General features: G+C 57.8%; 1 protein-coding gene across 1 annotated transcript; it reads right to left on the minus strand.

The window, feature by feature from the left end:
• Positions 1–239: 239 nt before the first annotated feature.
• On the minus strand, positions 240–15,357 carry CLK3 (CDC like kinase 3). The gene is made up of 13 exons (XM_069481840.1): positions 14,359–15,357; positions 10,768–10,919; positions 9,975–10,191; positions 7,970–8,066; positions 7,626–7,692; positions 5,115–5,231; positions 4,172–4,338; positions 2,900–2,994; positions 2,678–2,807; positions 2,300–2,382; positions 1,703–1,782; positions 1,325–1,415; positions 240–651 (listed from the first exon to the last, which is right to left on the minus strand). Exons 1-13 carry the CDS (start codon positions 14,800–14,802, stop codon positions 475–477), a joined length of 1,917 nt encoding a protein of 638 aa, XP_069337941.1. The 5' UTR covers positions 14,803–15,357; the 3' UTR covers positions 240–474.
• Between the last annotated feature and the right edge of the window lie 5,957 nt (positions 15,358–21,314).

Here is a 21,314-nt window from a genome sequence, read left to right on the forward strand (position 1 = left end):
CAGGTGTCATCTAGGACTGCTCAACAGCCTGCCACCTCAGCCCCACCTTGGGCTGGACTGTTCTTCTCCTGGGCCGAGAGATGTCCCCACTTCTGGTCTTTCCACTGGCTAGCTCTTCTGTGCCTGGCCTGGTTCACACTTAGCTCTCCACAAGCTGAACTGCTAAGAAAGACTTTATTAATGAGGTCAGGGAAGGGAGAAGGCAGGGAGCCTGGAGACGGACACACTGGTACCAGGGGTTACAAACAGTAAGAAACACTTTATTATAACTTTACAACATATAAATAGCTTGGGTCAAATCTGTGCTTTCTGGCAGCTGGGCACCAAGTCTCCTCCCCTGCAGGCTCCTGCCTTCCTTCACATTGCACTGTTCGCTGGGTGGCTCTGGCCCTGGGGCCGGTGGTAGAGGCTGGAGAAAAGGGGCTGGACAGCCCAGTCCCGCTCTCCATCTCCTTGCAGGGTGGCCTGCACCTGTCATCTGCTTGGGTTGCGGCTGCTGTGGAAGGACCGCTCCTCAGGGGTCAAGCCAGCAAAGAAGGGGTGCAGCAGGGCCTCGGCCAGTGTGATGCGCTGGGCAGGGTCAAATTCTAACATCCTCCTCATCAGGTCAAACAGCTGCACGTGCTCCAGAGTGTCCTGGAGCATGTAACTCTGCTCAGGGACACAAGGTGCCTCAGTGTGATGGCAGGGTCGTGGGGAAGCCACAGCAGGTCCCTTTGCCTCTGGGATGCCTTGCTGGACTGGGTCGAGGGGGCAGTGATGCCTCCTTGGAGGACTCTACTTCCGCCCTCCTGGACAACGAGCAGCTCCTTTCCTTTCATGCCCGTGTTTAACGTTCTGCTCGGCACTTGTCAGGCTACTAGGTGTCTTGCTGGGTTGGTGCCTCTGCCCCACATGCAAAGTCCTGACAGGTGGGTAGAGATCACCTCTGCGAAATTCACTTGTCTGAGCACCAAATGCAGTTGACAGAGGCTTCCTGGCCATGGCTAGGTCTTCCCTCCCCCTCACCTCAGTCCTGCCTAGTTCTTCCCACAATTGAGAGAAGAGGGTGGGACAGGAAGCAGCAAGGTCTCTGATATCTGGCTCTTCTGGTGTTCCCCAGTTACATTCATAGCCACCCCATGGGGAAGGGGTAGGGCTAAGGGCCCCTCTGGGGCAGTTTGCAAGAAGCCCAACTGCCAGCACCCAGTCTTGGGTGCTGCCTCCCACAGAGCTGGAACGAGGAGGCAGCCTTTAGCTGCCTGGCCTGTCTCTCTGCTGTGTGTCTGCCCAGTGCCTGGGGTCTCCTTGGCATGAGTTGAGCTGGGGGAAGCCAGAAACTGACCTTCAGAGGTTTGCAGTTCTCCTTCACATACCGGCCGTCAGAGCTGTTCTCATCCCAGACCAGGCCCCCTTTGTAGAAATATTTCTGCTTCCTGAAAATGTGGGGGCGGGGGGGGGGAGTAGGAGTCAGGCTGTGGGAGTGCTAGGGGGACAAGCCTCTGGGGGGCGGTGAGGAAGAGCAGCTCCAGCCAGACTCAAGACGGTGGCAGTCTAGAGACTGGCAGCAAAGCCAGGGCACACAGGGAAGGCTGTTGGGAGCCAGGGGGAGCCATGAATGTCTGGCAAAGACTTTCTATTCTACATCCAGTACCCTGTTAACACCCAGCCGAAAAGGGAAAGGTTCCCGTGTCAACCCCGAAGGAGCTACCGGGGTCCTTACCTGGTGCGGTGGATCATGTGTGATGGGATGGGCCCTAGGATCTTCTCCATCATCACCAAGTGCTCTCGGTTTTCATGGGTCTGTGGAAGATCAGGGACAGAGCAAGTAAGGGACAGTCCCAGCCTCACCCCCTCGGGGAGAATACGGGATGAGAGAGAGGGGCAAATGCCCTTGCTGCCCCAGGAGATGCAAACTACCAATGGAACAGCAGTCCCAGCCTCTGACCTGGTGGCAGCTTGCCAGCCTGTTCTCTCAGGAACAGCTCACACTCCTCAGCCCTTCACATACACTTGGCCATGACTGCACACCTCTCTCTGCTTAGCTCCACTCTCTCCCCAGAACATGTTCCAGCCGTCCCCATGCCCTCACTCATGCTGTATCCCCTGCCTAGAACGCTCGCTCCTCCTGCCCCTCCATCCTTGATGGCAGCTACATGGACCTCTGCCTTCTTCCCCTGGGCATCTACAACCCTTGAGAGTCTGAATCTTACAACCTGACAAGTGACAAGGTGGAAGACACCTGTCTCTTCAGCCACATGGGGCTTCCTAGCCCAGAGTGGCAATGCTCAGGGCAGGGAGGCAGTGTGGGGCACTGTACCTGGAAGAGTGTGAAGCCCCGGTAGTACTCAAAGAGAATGCAGCCGATACTCCAAACGTCGCAGGGCTGTGCCCAGCCCAGCTCTGAAAGCCAAGATAAGGAGAGGCTGTGAGATCCAGTTCTGTGCTCTCGCCTAGAGATCACAGAGCAGCAGCCACACTGGCTGGCAGGACCCTTGCCGAGTACAAGGCCCTCTCTCAGTAAGGCTGACCGACAAGGCCAAGGCCAAGTCGGCAACCTCAGTGTCTCACGACACTGGCCCCTTCGTCTGAGATGTTCTGACTGCCCTAGGGGGCAGACTGACTGGCATGCCGCTTCTGCTCATACCCTCCCAACAACTGTCCGGTGTAACAAGGTCAGGGGCTACCAGAAACTCACCAAGGATCACCTCAGGTGGGCGATAGTGACGAGTGGCCACAATGGTCGTGTGATGTTCATGGTCAAAGGTGGCACTGCCGAAGTCAGCCACTCGGATGCTGGTGTTCTTGACTGACTTCTCCTCACAACTCTGAAGGGCAAGGCAGGTAAGCAAGGTCAGGAGTCTGTCCCAGGAGGTAACCCACACCTGGAGCAGGGCCTCACCCTCACCCCCATCAATACCTTGTGCTCATTGTAGAGGGTTTCAAACTCGGAATTCACAAATAGGATGTTCTCTGGCTTTAAGTCTGTGTGGGTCAGCTGGTTCTCATGCAGAACTAGAAGGGCAGGGAAGGAGAGAAGGGAGGCACTGAGGACCTGCGCTTAACCAGCTCCTGCCGGCTCTAGGCCAGACCCCACCTCCAAAGCCAGCAACACCCCCCCCAACCTAAGCAGGGAGCCGGGCCTCATCCTGCCTTTCTCCTGGCTTCCCTCTCAAGGATTCGTATTCTTGAGGCCTTAGAGGGGGAAGACCTTTTCCATTCAAAAAACCTCCCTCTACCTCCTCTGCAGAGACCAGGCCTCCTCACCTGTCTCTCACCAAAGCTACAGCAACAGCCTTGGGGTGGCTCCCTCTCCCCAACACCACTTAGAGAATACAAGGCCCGTTGCAAAATGAAAATGCAGGTCCCCTTGTTTTAAAAATACTAAGAATGTTAAGATGGTGGCAACAGCACAAAATCAAGCACAGGGTCCTATGTGACTGACTGTACAAGTCACACACCCAGGAAGCCAGACCTGCCTCTCCTAGTCACTAGCCCTGAGCAGCCCATCCTCCCAACAGTGGCTTCCTGCTACTTGTCACTTTCAGGGTCAAGGGCTCCCATCTGGCATTCAAGAGCCTCACAATGGTGTGGCCCACCACTTCCCAGTGTGAGCCCTCCCTCCACTAGAGTGAGTCTCAGCACATGCCAGGTTCTAGGCCTTCACGGAACTCTTCTCCTTGCTCAGAATGCCTGTCCCAGCTCCATCTGTCCAGATCCTGGCTCTAGGTTTACTGACCTCCTCTCCAAGAAACCTTTCTCCAACCATCACAAACCCTACCGCGCTGAGCACTGGCACCACCAGCTATTCAAGGCTGGTAGGCAGACGAGGAGTGATGGTTAGACAGAGGGTCTCCATGCAGTGGGATCTGTCAGGTCAGGCTTCTATCTTTTGATGCTATAGGGTTGGTAGCTGGGCCAATTCTACAGCAGCTCTTTCCTTTTTTCTTCCTGAGTACCCGGGGCAAAGGCTAGCCTAGCAAGTCCCTGGATGGGATTTTAGCCTTCCCATCCATCCTCACACCGAGACTCCTACCTGAAGACAGAAGGCCTTTCAGCCAAAGGGGCTCTGGTAGGTCTTAGGCCCAGCGGAATGGTTAGCAACGTGCCAGAGTGAAGGGAGAGCAAGATCACCAGGTGACTGGACTGTGGGTGTGGCCACCCCGTGCTCCATGGGAGGGTAGACACTTACATCTAAGGGCGTGGCAGAGCTGGTAGGCCATGTGCCGCACGTGTGGTAGGGGGTAAGGCTGGAAATTATTCTCCTTCAGGAACTCAAAGGTGTTCTTGCCCAGAAGCTCAAAGGCGATGCACATGTGACCGTGGAAGTTGAACCAGTCAGACATCAAAACGCACAGGCTGAGGGAGAAGGATGGGTGGGGCTCAGGCTCTGTGCTGGGGGCCTCTCTCACCCCCCTCTCAGGTGAAGCCAGTCCCCATTCTCTCCTAGGCCACTGGGTCATAACACCAGGACACAGATACACATGAAGAAAGAGAATCAGAGCAAGAACACATCTCCCCACCAGCCATCACCCAGACGAGCTCTACGCAAGGAATGAACTTCCTGCATGGCGGTGGGGTGGGATGGGGGACAGGGTTCTGGTCCGAGTTCTCCAAGCCCCTCTCCCTTATTTAGGACGTGGGGAGAGGCCCTGCCTCAGAGCTGCTGAGGAAGAGATGGAAGAGTGTTGTTTTTTTCAACTCACACACTCTACTGAGCTTCACGAGGGTGTTGGAGTCACCCATCTGCCCGTGCTCAGCACAGTGCTTGGGGGAAGGTGCTCGGTGTGTTTGCCAAAGCAAGGCCCTCCTTTGGATGTCTCCTACTGTGTGAGAGCCCTGAACAGCCTCACGTGCCCACCACAACCCAGTGAGGTCCCCGATTCACAAATGCAGGGCTGGGAGGCCTGGCTCAGAACACAGCGCCAGTGGGCATAGAGCCTGGACTCGAGTCCAAAGGCTTCTTCCAGCAAGACTTGCTTGCCAGACTCCTCTGCCTCTTGAGTGTGGACAGAAGGCACAGTGCCAAGCAGGTGATGGGACACTGCTAAGCCGTTTGGGGGGCCAAGCAGTTGGGGCTGAAGTAGACTCTGTCTCCACTAAAGGCTTCCCTCCCACTCCTTGCAGACACTCACAACTTGTTCTCTTTGTCCTTCTCCTTGATTTTTTTGAGAACATTGATTTCTAGTCGGGCAGCCTCCCGGTACTTGCCCACGTTGCGGATGATCTTCAGGGCAACCTGAGACTTCCCTCTGGTACCCGGGAAGGAAGCAGAGGTTCTCATTAGCAGCCGCCCAGGCCTTCTCCCACCCTCCTCCCCAGCCCAGCAACTCCCAACAAACACTGCTCCAGGAACGGCCTGCACTGGAGAGAGGAGATACTCTATGCCTAGCCTGCCCCATGCAATACCAGACCCCTTTCCACCCAAAGGCAAGCTCCCCGGCATCTGTGATTTAATGCTCTCAGCCTCCATGCCAGCCTTAGGCTTCTGTGTTCTCAGCCACTGCCAGCTCCCAGGGGAGAGTGTGGGCACAGCAGAGGCTAATCCTGCTGGCTGGCACCAGCCCAGGAGGTTACACCATAACCTAACCTTTAGGCCGGTCAGCCCTGACTCCAGCCATGCCTCTCCGCCCAGAATCCTCCCACAGCACCTCTTGACCTTCCCGAGCATGTCATCTTTAAGTCTGAGCAAACAGTTCCCCTTGGGCTGGGGGTTCTAGGATGGAGGGATGGTCTGGCAACAGGTAAGGGTGCCAGCAATGGGGTCCTCTCACTGTGAGGGCCAGGGCCAATTTCTTTACCATGCCCATCTCCAGGCCCACCTACCTGCCACAGCATTTATCGGTGACCACAGAGGGCCAGGAACCCTTTAGTGTCCAATGAGGATTTTAACAGTCCCTGCTCTGTACTTCATACCCCAAACCCCATCCCAGTAGGCCATCTGCAGGGTGTGAGCAGAGAAAGGAAACCTGCTGCTCATGAGGCTCAGTCGCCAGGCAGGAAGGGACAGCTAGAATTCAGGTGCTCAGTGGGGAACTACAGTGTCGACAGCCCTGGCCCACAAGGATATGTCCTCTGAGACCTCAGGGAGGCTGGCCCTGGTGCCCAGGGAAAGGGCCACAGAGCAAAGGCATCTTCTAGAGGATAGTTTCTCTGCAATCCATTTCCCCAGATTGTCAGAGCAGGAGAGGAGCTCAGAGGAAAAGCTACATACTCCAGCCGCCTCCTAGAACAGATCTCCCCGTGGCACTCCAACCCTCAACACAGGGAGCTCAGCACTTCCAGAGGCCACCCCTTCCAGGACTGTATGGCTCTGAGAGTAAGGCCCTTCCTTTTAGTGAGCTGAATTCTGCCTCTGCATAACCACCCCCACCAGCCCTGACTCTGTTTGAGTCCCCTGAAAGTTCCCTGGACCTTGTGCCTGCCCCATAGTGACTTCAGAGGCTCATTTTCCCTCTAGCTACCCAAAGTGGCACTACCCAGAGTGGCACACTCCAGATAGTTCAGTTCTGCCCTCATGCATTACAGCTCTTAGATCTGCCATATCTCCATGTGGTCACAGTACAGTCTGTACATGTCCCTCTATCCATGGGTCCCACCCCTAACCTCTTGTGCCACACTGGGTCCGAGGGGTGTTTATATGGGAACTGGGAGCAAAGGGAAGCTTCCTCTCAGTCACTGCTGCCACCTTTATCTTGTGGCCACAGGGATGGCTGGACTCCCGGGGATGACTGTCTTTTCTGATCACTCTCCTTAATGTGGGGGCACTACAGTACAGTGGTACCCAGCTCCGCCATCAACAGTAGATTTAGGTAAGCGCTGAGCAGATTTATTCATCTCTAAAATCAAGAGGGCCACATATGGGTGGCACCTGACTCAAAATGAGGACACCAGCACTTTGTAGCTAAAGTGCCAAATCAGTCAAAGGGCCATTAAGGCAGGGAGGCAGTTGGCTCCCAGGAGGTATCTCCCCAACCCAGAGCTACAGGAGGAAGCAAGGGTTGTAGTCTTGAGGAATGGTAAGGGGACAAAGTGTTACACTGTTACGCCTGGGAGGGAGCAAGGTGCCCCCAGCAGCATGACACACAGGCACATACCCACTCTTCCTAAGCACACTCAGCAGGGACCACATGCTACCCTAGCCACACTGGAGAAGCAGTGGCCTGCTTGGTGAGAAAGCCCAGGGTCTTGTTTCTCTCAACTGGGAACTGCACGGCCTCTCATGAAGACCCTCAGGGGGTGAGGGCTCATGCTTAGGCTGGGCTTAGTGCCACTCCCAACCCCTTGCCAAGCCAAGAACCTAAAAGAGATCGCAGGAAGCAACTCCAAGCACAGAGGAGCCAGGCCCTCGGCCCTGTTCTGATATCCACCATCACAGCCTTGGAGAAGTGGAGAAACTGGGGCAGAACCATTCACTGACCAGCAGTTCTTGGGTAGGGATGCCACATGCCTGCAGAACCCCAAGATTTTCTCCCTTATTTTGAGGGATCAGCAAAAGTCCAATGTGTACAGGTCAGACCCCTACTTTGGTGCTACCCTTCAAAAAGAAGAAAGTTAAGCTCTGATAGCCACCACCCTCGCGAACCCCAGGCTATCCACCCCAGGAAGATCACAGCCAGAGCCAGCTGTACTGCCCAGCCCCTCACCTGGCATGGTCCAAGCACTCTACCACCTTGCCAAAGGTGCCTTCACCCAGGTTCCCCACGATCTCATCTAGGAGAGAAAAGAAGTTGGGCATGAGAGTCCGGAGGGCAGGGAGGCGGCAGCTCCTGCAAGTTCACAGCATTCAAATTCTCAAAAACAAAAAAGGTTTCTCTCTCACTGCTACACTCTTAAAAACAGAAGTTGCTAGCGTCTGTGTCATTCAGGCAATTACTGGTGGCCCCGCTAAGGCGCCACGCGCACTAGAGGCCCCTCCAGGCAGGAGAGATCTTGTCTAACAAGGGGGGTAGAAAGTAGAGAGGTAAAGTTTTACGAAAGGTGGCTGTACATCGCTCTTGGAGCCAATCGCCGATCCGGCACACCAGGTGGCCCTCCTTGTCATCTTCCACACTTCGGCTGCTGCGCTTACTGCTCTGTTGGCTTCTCTGCATGCACCGCCCCCCGAAACGCCATCCGACCAATCGCATGGTAGGCGGTTCCGATTGACAGATTGAGGTGTCAGTCAAAGGCAGAGGTGGAGACGGTGAGGAGCCGGTGGGTTGGTTGGTTGGTTGGATTTTCCAGATCCCAGCATTTCATAAGGCACACAGCATATATAACGATAGGGATATTGCAAGGGACACGTCAAGACACAAACTGACTTCAAAAACAGAAAAGTAAAAACAGCTACAGGTACGTAAAGAAAACTCGGACATTATCTATAAGAGGAGCGCCGCAAATGCTCAGAAAGACGACCAGCCTCTGCTGCTGAGGGGCGGGTGGTGAGAGAGCCACAGCCCTGACTCTCTCCTGCTCCAAGTCTCCCCCTCCCGAGCCCTCCCGTGGTGGCTTCGGCCAGAGCTGAAGATGCAGTGAGAACGGCGCAAGAAGGCAGCTGGCCCAGCCCGGGTCCAACCATCCAGACTGGTCAGAGAGCTACGCTGGCTTCAGGTGCAGAACGCCCAGCCTGTGCTTGCCTGCCTCTGCTCACCCACACAGCCGTGCACATGCCCGACAGCTGCCACTCACAGCCAAGCTGCCACCTGCCCCCAGAAGGCAATCTTGGCCAGACTTAACCATCACTACCAGAAACGGCCTTCCGTCAGCAGCCCTCCTGCCACCAGCCTCCAGAAGGAAAGGAGCCTGGGATCCTCTGGGCTGGTTGACCTCCAGGCCCTCTACCACAATGGCCCACACAGGCCTCATGCCAGCTCCTGTCCTGGCCTTGGCGCCGATGCTGTTCACAATCCAGGCCCATCCCGAGCCTCACGATAGAGGGCACCAAAAAGACAAGAAGCAGAGCCAGATTTGCAGTGCCATCCTGTGGCAGTATGTGGCAGTATGCAGAGAGGCCACCAGGCCATGCTGGACAGGCCCGTACAGAGTCAACCCTCAACCCTTTGGCCGCTCAAAGAAGTCGCAGAAGACAGCTGGGCAGAGAAGATGCCTGGGCCCTCGATGGCTCCGCAGGGGCCTCATGGCTGGCAGGAGGGAAGCAGGAAGGAGGGATGAGGGGAGAAGAGAAGACCGCACATAACCTCAGAAATACACAACTGATTTGCCTTCCCCAGGGGACTGAGCACAGCGGGGACTCCTGGTCTCAACAGAGACCTGCGCAACCCTCCACGCTAGAGACACTGGCCAGGCCCCGGCCTTGGCATGTGTCCTGCAAGTGGACAAGCAGGGGAAACCTGGGGCTATGGGCCTTTCTGTCATTTCTGTCATTTCTTCACACGTCCTCCTCTCCATGACTGTCCCTCACATAAAGAGGCTGAGCTAGAGAGGGCCTGGCTGGGGGTCAGAAGGGAAGCAGCTCCCCAGTCTGAGCTGACTGATAGGTAAATCCTCCCCTCCCATGGGGCACATCAATGGGGCTCGACAGCCTCTGGGCCTTTGAGGAGGGGTGTGGAGATGAGCCCATAGAGGTGGGCGCCGTCCACACCAGTCAGAGCATTCAGCTATACACGGGAGAGTCTCTGCAGGGGAAGGACCAGGCCATTTGGCTGCAGACCGCATACTGGCAATACTACTAGAATCCCTAAGAAGTGACTCCGGCCACTTGCACCATGTGGCCTATGTCTTATGCAGTGTGTAGACACGGACAGGCTGGGGACAGCCAGCGACGGAGCCAGAGGCCCTACAGCTGCCACTGGCAAGGGGCCAGAAGACAGAGGAGCCGGAACCCCCTGCTGAGCCCTGCAACTAGACCAGACGACACATACACACACACATGCACGCACACCAGCGCGTGTGCGCAAGGCTGGCAGTACTCACCCAGACCAGCCAGCCTGAGAGAAGGCTAGAAAGAGATGAGGCCTTTAAGCCCCAGCCAGCACACTCTGGCCACCACTCACCGAGGAGGCACTGCTACAAGACCTGGTGCGGCGTTTGTGGCAATGGTGGGCATGCTTGCGGGTCCGGTACGGCCCCCTCTCTCGTGACCGCCGACGATGACGAGAACGTGAAGATCCATAGCAGTCTTCTGCAAAGGAGGGGCTCCGTTCTTCACACCGGTATGCATCACTGTCACGGCGCTCCCGGTATCTCCTCTGGTAGGGCAGGCGGTCATGGCTGCCAAAAGGGGGATGGGGACACTAGTCAGCTGGGTCCCTGCTAGAGGGCTCACAGAGAGTGCCTGATGGGCCCAAGCATGCAAAGGTACGAGGCCTGCTCTCCGGAGACATGGCTCATGATGGCATCCCTCTAGTGCCACAGGAAGAAGGGTGCAAGGGGACATAAGCACGGGGCCTGCTGTGACTGTAACTTTGGCCTGGGGGCTGAGATAGGACCCAAGAAGCAACCTTTCCAGGGCTGAGGTTATGTTCCTAATCCTCAATGAGGAAGGCTCAGGAGGCCAGCAGGGGAGATGCTGGCCTAGAAAATGGGGGCATATGTAGGGAGAAGAAGAAAGAACACTCCAGGACAGAGAAAGAAGGGGCAGCAAGGATGGTAGCTACTGCTGTGGCCAGGGCATGCAGGTGAGATTAGCGGGGAGCCCAAGGGGAGAAGGCAGGGATCCAAAGGCAGCTAGGCAGCTGGGCAGGGGTGGAATCATCTCAAGGAGTCTGGGGCTGACACAGCTTCCGGACAATCTCGCTAACCCAGCTGAGGGAAGGAGCCCTTCCTTCCTACCTAGTTTCCTCTTACCTTCTGGACCGAGATCTCCGGGGGGGAGGCTCCCTTCGGGACGGGTATCGTAGTCTCCCTTCATGTTCCCGACTGTAAGATCTCCTCCTTTTCCATCGGTAGCTCAGGTACGGGTCTGGCTCAGGGGAGCGGTATCGCTTACAGTGATGCATCTAGGCCACGAGAAATGGAAAGCCCTGCTAAATACACAGCCAGCCACCTCCAGCCACAGGGCTGCGTGGGACAGCCCAGTTGCTCCTGAAGAAGAGGCCCATTGTTCTGTTTGGGGGCAGCCCCTCCCAGGGGTTTATGAAGTGAAGAACTCTGAGGTCACACTGGTCAAACAGCAGACAATGAGTAACACCCTTCTTTGCCAGTGAACAAACAAACAGCTGCCTCCCAGGAAAGCACCACTGGCCTAGTGGCCAGAGCACTCAGGGAAGCAGGTGAGCCAGGGCCCAGGTGCTGAGGCAGGGACACAGGGCAGAGATGCTGGGCACTGTCACAAGGAGACTAAAGACAGAGAGAAAGGGGAGCCTCCAGTGCTCGATTCCCTCCTGCCGGGGCGGGGGTGGGTGGGTGGTGTCCTATGAAGCATACGCTCTGTAAAGCCAGGGGCCAAAGGGCTGCTGGCATGGAGCCGACACATGGGAGCGAGGGGTCAAAGCCCTCAAGTTTGAGAAGCTGAAAGCTGCCCGGCTGAGGCCCTGAAGTGGACTCCACTCAAGGGAGTAAGGACCACAGTCAGTATGAGGAGCCACAGCAGAAATGAGAAGACCAGCCCTTGGAGAAAGAGGCACACGGGTCTCGTAAACATTTCCTAGCCTACCCAAGGGTCTACCCAAGTGGATATGGGCCCAGGGGCCTTGCTGGTTCACACATGGTCTCAGCACCAGTGAGGACTCCAGGGTCCTCAGAGTACCCAAGTTTCTTGCCCAAGGCCCACTGAGCACCCTGCAGTGCCATGCCAGGTGCCTCACCTTTATCCAACAGTACCATGCTGTCCCCTCTTCTAGCTCCCCTGCTCCAGCACCCTCTCCTACGCCCCTCTCAGAACTAGCTTGGCAGGCCAAAAGAGCCCCATTTCACTGTCCCTGTTCAGTGGGGACTTAGAGCCACCACAGGAAATTGCCGGGCTGGATCTGCCACCAGCTCAGAAAGCTGGCTATGTGAAGACAGTTCCCTGCTCCACCTATACTCAAACTTCTGACACTGCCTCCACAGGAAGGCTGCGCCAGACACCACACCTGCCTTCTTCCCCACCCTTCACTTGGCCACAGCCAAGCTCCAGTCGGGATCAGTCCTGGGCTTGCCTGACCAAACACATGTTGGACAAACGGCATCAAGGCTCCCTCATCTCATCAGCAGGGTCTGTCAGAAGAAGCCCAGCATGGAATGGCTCCCCATGGATGAGCAGGACAGAGAGGCATATCTGACCAAACCCCTGGGCACTTCTCCGTGATCCTAAGAAAGTCACTGTCCTCAGTCTCCTCACTACCAGATGTCTTCCTGTCTACCTGTGAAGTCCTTGGAGATAAACACTACATAAAAGCACCAACACCTTCCCAAGAGCTTAGACTTGTTGTTTTGATGATCAGCTGACTGATGTTTCACTGTTTTCCTGCAATTACCCTGGGTCAGGTGCCCAAGCTATGAGCTAAAAGCCGTATCTCCCATCTCACTAATGACCCAGAAGACGCTCCATTGGCCAGGGCACACACCCTCCCACAAGGCAAGTGTGGTCCTGCTCATCCTTACTAGACAAACAAAACACTAGAGCTGGAGGACATGGTCTATCCCACACCAGGCCAAAGACTCCCTCCTGGGACTCAGAAGATTCTTATGTCCATACATGTTCACATGAGTGGAAAAAGCGTAGCTTCAGAATCAGACAGATGTCAATCCGAATTGTGGCAATGCCACTTCTAGCTGTGTGTCTTTGGGAAAGTTATTAAACTCTTTCAGTTTCCTCTTGCAACAAGGGAATAATAATGTCTTACAAGGTTCTGTGAGGATTAAATATGTCTCTCCTCTAAGTCAAATGCCCAGCACAGATTTGTGCCCAGAGATACTAAAGGCAGCTTTCCATTACCATTAAAAAGTTCCAGGTAACACCTCAGGGCTGTGTTAAACACCTTAAGGACATTTTATAAGTCCCTTCCAAGAGATCTGGGAGGAGAGGGCTCTGGCAGAAAACCCTAAACTAAATCCCCGTGCTGCCACTTACTGACCTCATGACCTTAGACAAGTCACATGGTTACCAAGTCTGGAAAACAGAGATAACGTCTCCCAGCCTGGCAAAGGAGATGACAAGTATGAGAGCCATAAAGTACCACACACAAGGCAATATTAGAGAAGAAGATCATCCCTCCTTTTTAACACATCCTAGGCAGGTAAAATATTGGAAACACTACCAGGTGTCATCTTCCCAGCCAGGGCTCTAGAGCCCAGTTCTCATCAACAGTCTCTGATTCTCTGAAACCGCAGCAAACAGCTTGTTTAAAGAAGCTAAGGGCCACAATTATGCTTTGGGAGCCTCTGCTCAGCACAATAAAGAAAAAGGCAATGTGAAAGAAACCAAGGCAAGGGTGCCAACTTTTCTTTGAGCACAGGCCTTGTCGGCTTCTCATTTGCTGTTCCTGGCCAGAGAACTGGGCTGACAAGAAGAGCAGCCAGCCAGGGCAGCGGCTGCCCTCCTGGATTCCAACCACCCCAGCGCCCCATGGTTATTTTTGGCTGGCAGTGCCCCACCACTGCAACCTCAAACCTGCCACCTCGCAAAGCGCCACCACCAACAGTGAGACGCTCCTCCTTTTCAAGGGCATGGAGGAGGGAAGCTGGAAGGCTGCCAACTCCGCCTAGCTAGGGGCCTGGCTCAGGCAATTCCCACCCAAGCTCCACACCAGCGAACCCACACCCGGAACTAAAGCACAGAGACTCCAGGGCCGAACCAAGGAGCAGCCTGGGCATCTGTACTGTCAGTTTGGCCTGGCCCATACCCCCGGACTGGAGCGGCTCCATCATCAAAACGAAACACACAGGGGGCCTGCGGCCCTCGCTCGCGTCCTTTCCTGCCGCCCCGGGTCCCAGGGACCTCAAAGTCCAATTCCCCAGTAACCGCCACCAGTGGCACCGAGGGGAGACCCAGGGGCAGACCCCGGGACAGGGGGAAGGCCAGCCTGGTTCAGAATCAAACTCCAGGTCGCGCGGCAAAGAGGAGTCTGCAGACCAAGCCTCGAGCCGAGGACAGGGAGGAGTCTGAAGGCCCTTTCTGGCTATCCCACTTCGGACCCCGGCCCCATTCCGAGAGTACACGCTGGGCCGAAACTGGACCCTTGAAGGGGCCTCAGAGGCCGCTCAGGCTTCGCCTTCAACACCGCGGGGCCAAGTGGTCGGGGTCTGTAGTGACTGCCCTCAGAGGGAGAAGCGGCGGGTCAGGGGTGAGAGGTCGGGGCAGCGGCCTGAGGTGTGCCGAAGAGGAGAAAGAAAGGGAATAGGCTAAGACCGAACCGGGAGCCTGGGGACGGCACCAGCGCGCAAGCCCCGCCAACTCACCCCCAGCCGCCGCCGCCGCCGTCACCGTCGCCGCCGCCGGCCCCGGCCCACACTCACCGTCTCCCAGGCTCCGGCGGCTGCTAGGCCCCACTCTCCGCTCCGAGAGCCTCTTCCGCTTCCGGCTCCGGCCTCCGCCCGTGGCAGCCCCGCCTCCTCGCGTGACGCAGCCGTAGCCAGCCCTGGTTCGACCCGGCTCGGAGGCCTGACCGCTCTAGCCCGCGACTCGAAGGCTCTGGGGCAACCGCCGTCTCCGCTCCGGTCGGTGCCGCAGCTGTGTAGACTAGTTCCGGGAGGACCGAAGAGACGTCGCCGGCCCGGCCAGCCGCCTGCCGTGTCGCGACGCACGTAGGCTCCCGGACCGGGCAGGTGCCTGTCCCTGGCCAGCTGGGAGCTCGGAGCCGAAAAGTGGAGACCCCACCCGGCCGCGGGGCTTGACCCGCTCTGCCGCCTCGACCCCGCCATGTCCGCCAACTCCTTCCTGCGCGCGGAGAGCATGGGCATTGTTCGCGGGGGCCCCGAGGGCGCCAGAGACCTTGGAGGTCCGTGCGCCGGGCCTCGGGAAGGCGGGCGTGACTCCGCTTGCGTGAAAGAAGCAAACGGCACGTTATTCGCTCGGTGTGTGCGGGTTTTCTTTAAAACCGTGGCGACACGCCCCAGCTCGCCTGTGCACGCAAGGCAGTTTCTGAAGAGACACCCGAGAGCCACGTCAGTGGGGCCTCTTGGAGGGGCCGAGATCGGGGGGAAGAGGAGATCCCCCTTTCCTTGAGCACCCTTGGTGCGACTTACTGCCGGCCGGCATAGTTTCTCACTTAAGAAACCCCCGCCGAACAAAAGCCCCACGCCCTGCTGCGGTCAGGTCCCGCCGGCCTCTTCGAGTCACCTGGCGACCCCCTTTTGCAGAGGCCTCGACCGTGGGCCCACCAAAACTCCTTCCACCTTTTGTCCCGCGCTTGGGACGGATTGTGAGGCCCCACTTTCCAGAGGAGAAAACCGAGGTCGAGGCTCTTTGCGAGACCTCACTTTGTGAGCGTGTACGCCCCGCCGCCGACTAGTGACCACGCCACAGCTAAGAGGGCGGGTGCGGCCCCTAAGCCACGCGAGGGCTCGAAACTCGCAGCCGGGGCGGAGTTTCCGCCCAGGCGCCGCCCTCTCCTCGGAACGGGTTCGCGCAAGTGGCAGGGTTTCCCCAGACCGCGGGGCGGCCTCTACGCTCGGGGCACGCCCCTGACGCGGGACGCCGTCCCCACGCCCGGGCAGGCGCTGTCAGCTCTAGAACTGGGGCTGTGCCTCTAGTCTTTTGCCTCTGACTCACCCGAAAGTAGGATCTGACGGCGTGGCTTGAGGGGGTGCTTAATGCCCCCAAACCTCCGTTAGCTCCACAACCCCTACCCGAAGTAACAGAAGCTAATTAAAAACTAGGTCCTTGCTAGCTATGCAGCCTTAAGACCGACCGCCCCCTGGTCCCCTTACACCAAATGCACCTGGCCCCCAATATAGAAATTCAAGAGCCGTTTCAGTGTGCAATGGGTGACCCAGAGGTCCGCTGTCCCTGCGCCTCGATCCCGCCCCCTAAGATCCTGCTACAGGAGTTCAAAATTCTGAAAAATCCCAGGCATCCTGAGATCCCATTCCCGCCAGGTCCCCAAGGCCGTTGACCATACCAGCCAAGTTCCATCTTGGGGGCTTCATCGGCACAGATGAGGTGGGAGCATTCAGTGGTGTCTCCTCCTCCCGCACTTAGTGTTGCCTGCGGTTTCCATGGCTCCAGGGGAGAAAGTCCTCAGAGAAGGTCCCATCCGCAGCCCTGCCCTGGGCGCCAGGTTCTGTTGAAGTAAGTGCAGCGTCTTCCCACTGGGCCTCCCACCATGGAGAAACCAGGAATCCCTGCCTCCCAGTAATGCAGCAACTCTCTCTCTTTTTGAAATGGAATAGGAGCCATCTCCCAGCACTCTCCCTCTCCATAATTTGCAGCCTGGAGGCCATCCTGCCTGAGATTCCACCATTAGAGAGTCACTGTTTTGTCTTTTTCTTCCTTAAAGGAACTCACACCTATCAGATAGTCCCTTAGAAAAAGATCTACCTTGAGATGAGGATTGGGTAAGGCCCCCATTCCACCCCAGAGGAGGCTTGGTCCATCCCCGCTGCCCCTCAGGCCCAACCTCTTTTTGCAGTCCTCAACCTCTGCCCACCAAGCCTTTTCTGTGTGGCTGAGGTCTGCAACATGATCCTAGGGTGCCAGGGAGATGCCCCTGCCCTGCATCCACTTGAACCCCACTGCTCCTCTGCCCTCTTGTTCTCCCTTTTGTCCCCCACCCCCACCCAGCTGCTCAGCTCAGTGCCCCCTCTAGGCTCCAGCTGCTCTGATGGCCTCCTTCTCCTGCTGTCTTCATTCTCCTCTGCCTGCCACATCCAGCTTTGACTTCTCTGGGGACAGTGAATTCACCTTTGAGCCTCGGCTCCAGGGTCACCTCCCTGGAAAGCCTTCCTGGGAGCCCCAAAGGAGAGTCAGGCCCCCTTCCCTGTGCACCCACAGCTTGGTGCTGCTCGTCTGTCCGGTGTGGCAGCTGTGCTTTCCTCTGCACCTGCTCCCCGTGCTCAACAGTCTGGCGTGTGCACACTCTCCACCCCGCAGGCCATAAGCCTCTGCACAGCCAAGCCAGGCCTAGCTCAGGTTCTCCGTACGGGCAGGGGGCTGCCTGTGGAAAGCCCCTCACTTCTTTATTTATTTATTTTTTTTCAGACAGAGTCTCATTCTGTTGCTCAGGCCAGAATGTTGTGGCATTGGCACAATGCCTGGCTAATTTTTTCTATTTTTAGTAGAGACGGGGTCTCACTCTTGCTCAGGTTGGTCTGGAACTCCTGAGCTCAAGCGATCCTCCCACCTCAGCCTCCCAGGGTGCTAGGATTACAGGCATGAGCCATGGCACCCAGCCTAGCCCCTCGCTTCTAACTGGGAAGACAGAGCATCCAGTTAGAGTGGTGTTGTGGGTGCTGTGTCCAGGTGTGGGAGGTGGGAGCAGGGGCCAGTCGTGGTCCGTTTTAGAGAGGCCTTGCCTGGTGGTGATGAGGGCAGACGACTCGGGAGGGGCTGCGCCAATCTGGGCCTGGAATCGGGAGAGGAGAGTCAAGCCATCTGGAGGGAGGAAGGCCTGATGAGCGATGCTGCCGTTCTGAGCGGGGAAGGTCTGGGAACGTGAGGAGTGGGCAAGTCAGGATGGGGGGGTGTGTTTGGGTGGAGACACACCTCCTGTGCCCCTACAGAGCTGGGGCGGGGTGCCTGGCACCCAGGAGTGGAAGTAGGGGTGGGGTGGGCAGGCAATGGTAGACTCAGGCTTGGACCCTGGAGGTGAGGAGGGTGACAATGGGGAGGAGTGGGGAGGAGTGGGGAGTGGCAACATCCCATGAGCCCCTTGCCAAGCTGGTGGGCGTGGGTGTCAGGGCCCCTGTCTTACAGCGGAAGATGTGGAAGCCAGAGAGGTGCCATAGCAGTGACATGATTTGAGGGCTTCTGACCCCCAGGGTCATAGCTAAACTATGATAGCCCCCAGATGTTCCTCTGACCCCTCCCATTTCCAGGCTCACACTGGGAGGGGTGCAGTGTGGGGCAGCAGGGGTAGGGGAATGTGGGCTCTGGTGCCAGACTCCAGCTCTTCACTGGACTCACTGCATGACCTGGGGCACTGGCTTCCCCTCAGGGGCTGCCTGTGAGGATTAAAGGAGATCGCGTTTATGCAGCAGTGCATACTTCTGCGTCCAAGGAGGGGCCTTAGAGGCTGGTGCCAGGACTGCCCCAGCTCCAGGATCTGTCCTGCTCTCAGGGCCCACTGAGGCACAGTCCATAGACCTGATGCCCAGCCCTGCCTGCTGTCCCTTGCACTCCTGTCACCTCTGGCCACTGGACCATGTCTGCCCACCGAGCCCCACTGAAGGGTGCAGGTGAGCATGGGGAAGGTGGGCAGAGCAACCCCAAGTCTGGCTACCCTCTCCCTGGCAGGTGCAGGCAGGGTCCTCCCCCGGGCAGGACTGGAGGCATCAGAGAAGGACCTGTGGGAGCATCTGGAGAGAGCAGGCGGCAGCGGCCCAAGCTGGCCAGCTGTCTGGGGGCAGTGCTGGAGGCCCTGTCGGAGCACGCCCAGAGGCTACAGAGGCAGGAGCACAGGCTGGGAGTCAGCCAGGCCAGCACGAGCCGCTGGCCCTGAAGCAGAAAGTGAGGCTCCCGTCCTCTCCCCCAGATCTTCCTTGCCCTTCTGCAGCCCCAAGGAGGTCCCCTAAGCTAGCAAGGTCCCCTTACCAGGCTAAATGATCCCGAATGCCCAGGGCCAGTGCCCACGTCTGGTGCCATTGTTCTCAGGAAGGTTTGCCAGGGTCTGGGGAAGAAGAAAGGGAAATGAAGCTCCCCGCAGGGTCCCCATGTTTAACAGAGGTGGCTCTGAATGGCGCCCCTGGAGGTGTGCAGTGTGTTGCCTGAGAAACATGTGCCAGGCATGGCTGGGGACACCACTGGAGGCAAAGGAAGGGCCAGGGTCTGAAGGAGGGAGGGGCCAGTTTTAGCTCCATAGACGAAAGAGCTTCCTTGGAAGCACAGCGGCCCTGGTGGAGGAGGCGACCCCCAGAGAGGGAGAGGCGGCTGTGTAAGCTGGGGCTTCCTGGGGAGGTTGCCAGCATCCCTGCCATGGGAGGGGAGGACAGACCGCCCTGTGACAGCCTAGATACCCAAACCCTTAGTGACCCTGGTGTCTCAGCCCCCAGCTGACCCTCCCAGAGCCACTGCTCCCTACCAGGCCTGGGTGACCCTTAGGACCCAGTTGATAGCCTCATGCCTGCCTGATGTCTAGCATTCCACAACAGCATCCCAGTCCCCTTGCTGGCCTAAGGTCTGAAGCCACCAGCAGCAGGGGTGGGGAGGGGGTGCATCTCAGGTCCAGCTGGAGACAGAGGCACCTTCCGCTGCAGCCCGTAGTGATAGGGCAGTGGAGCGCAGGTCCACGCAGGGTGTCATCTGGCCCCTGGCTGGGAGTCTGCCTGCTTTATCTGAGGCTGCAGACACTGCCCTGCTTGGTGTGGGGCAGGGAGGCTAGGTCGGCCACCTCCAGGGGGGCTCCGCAGCAGGTGGAATGCTCCCTGGCCAGCCTGGAGCAGGGGAGGCACTGGCTGCAAGGCTCCCAGGGACAGGAGGAGTGGAGGAGGCCAGACCAGGACATAGAAGATAATGAGGGGTGCTGGGAGGTGGGAGAGGGGCAGAGTGCTAGGGGACAGGCAGATAGCCTGTCCTGCCCCCAGGATCCTACCACTGCAGACGGAAGTAGAAAAGGCCCAGGAGTGTTTGGACCAGATAAGCCAGCAGCCCCTTGGCCCGGAGCCCAGCCTGGAGATTGCCCAAGTGGGAGTGTGGCCCTGAGCACAGTCCTACCCTACCTTTGACCCTGCCCTGCACCTAATTCTCTGGTCCTCATTCCTGGTGCAGTCGCTGGGGAAGGAAGGCAGTGCAGGGGCTTCTGTCCAGCCCAGAGAGGGACCCCCTCCCAACATTTGGAAAGACCCTGAGATCATCCAGCCTCTGGTTCAGATGGGAAAACTGAGACCACAGGGTAGGGGAGAGCTTTTCCAGATGAGGCCAGGCCTCTGCCACAACATGCCCCTGAGGCACCAAGGGTCTGCCAAGACCACCCCAGTGTGGTCTAGAGGCTGGGAGGAGACCCCAGGATCCTGGACTGATTGTATCTGCAGGAGATGCCGGTGCCAGGCCTGCGGATCCTGGAGCAGAGCAGGGATGGGGATGGGGCCCGGGTCCTTCAGGGCCCAGACAGAGACACTGCCCAGGCTCAGGACACAGCCTGACTGCAAGAGCAGCTGCCAAGGCTCAGCCAGGTGGGTGATGACAACTGGCAGGGGCAGGGAAGGGAATCCTGGCACCGACTGAGAAAGCTGTGCCCACTGGTACCCAGGGCAGAGAGGCAAGGGAGCCTGGGCCCTGTTCCTGAGCGATTCCAAGGTTGGGCAAGGGGCTCTAGGGACACAGTGGAAAAGAGAATGATCAGGAGGGACAGATTCTAGCAGGGCCCTCAATTCAATCCATAACACCTCCAGTTTGCTTCCTGCTCCCTTCCCTGGTGGTGGTTTGGGTGTGACTTGGGGCCTCAAGGGCCCAGCTGCTCCCTGTCTTGTTTTTCCCCTCATGTAATCCCAGGACCCTCCCCCAGCAGCAAAAAGGCCAGAGTGTGTGCAGGGGGAACTGCCATGGGGTGGGGGGCACTGCTCCCTGATCCTTGGGCACCTCGTCCGCATCCTGGGCAAGGGGAGGGCAAGCTGGAGATTGGGCTCCTGTGTGGGGGATTCTGCATGAGAGGATGGGAGCACAGACCCCCTCAGATGGGGTGCAATCTGCCCCTCCCCAGCTAGCAGCAGGGTGGGATTCTGGATAAGGAGAACACTTTGGGGTGCTGGAGCCAGACGTAGGTGAGGAGGAGCTGGGGTCTGCCTGGGGTGGGGTGAGGTGGGACCCATCTGGGCTCAGGGCCCCCAAGGAATCACTCCTGAGAAGCCTAGAGTTCTCCCCAAATCGGAAATCAGGGGCCTACTGCAAAAAAGTGGGAGGCCTGGGCTCTGCCACAGTTATAGCCCCTTCTCCTCATGGGGCCTCAGCTTCTCTGTCTATATAATGGGTCCCTGGCCCTATAGTACCCTGGGGCGTGGGCCCAGGGCTGTGGGGCCAGGAGTGGACAAGGCCCTTGCACTGCATGCTGAGCTGGATGCCTGTGGGCAGGAGCAGGACTTCGGCTGCCACTGGCACCACAACCTGCAGTGCCAAATCGAGGGTTGGGTGCCCCTAGGTCGGGTCGCCTGAGCTTGCCCACACCCAAGGACAGGGACATGAGAACCTGGACAATCCTGCCAGCTAGAAGGGAGGGCAGCCACCGCAGGAGCAGCCCAGGTGCTCCTGAGCCCTCGCCACCTGCCCTGTCCCCACAGGGCGGAGACCCAGGCCGGCTCCTGGACTCTACAAGTGGAAGGTG

This window comes from Eulemur rufifrons, chromosome 2, assembly GCF_041146395.1.
Source record: "Eulemur rufifrons isolate Redbay chromosome 2, OSU_ERuf_1, whole genome shotgun sequence".
In the NCBI taxonomy this organism is placed as follows: Eukaryota; Metazoa; Chordata; class Mammalia; order Primates; family Lemuridae; genus Eulemur; species Eulemur rufifrons.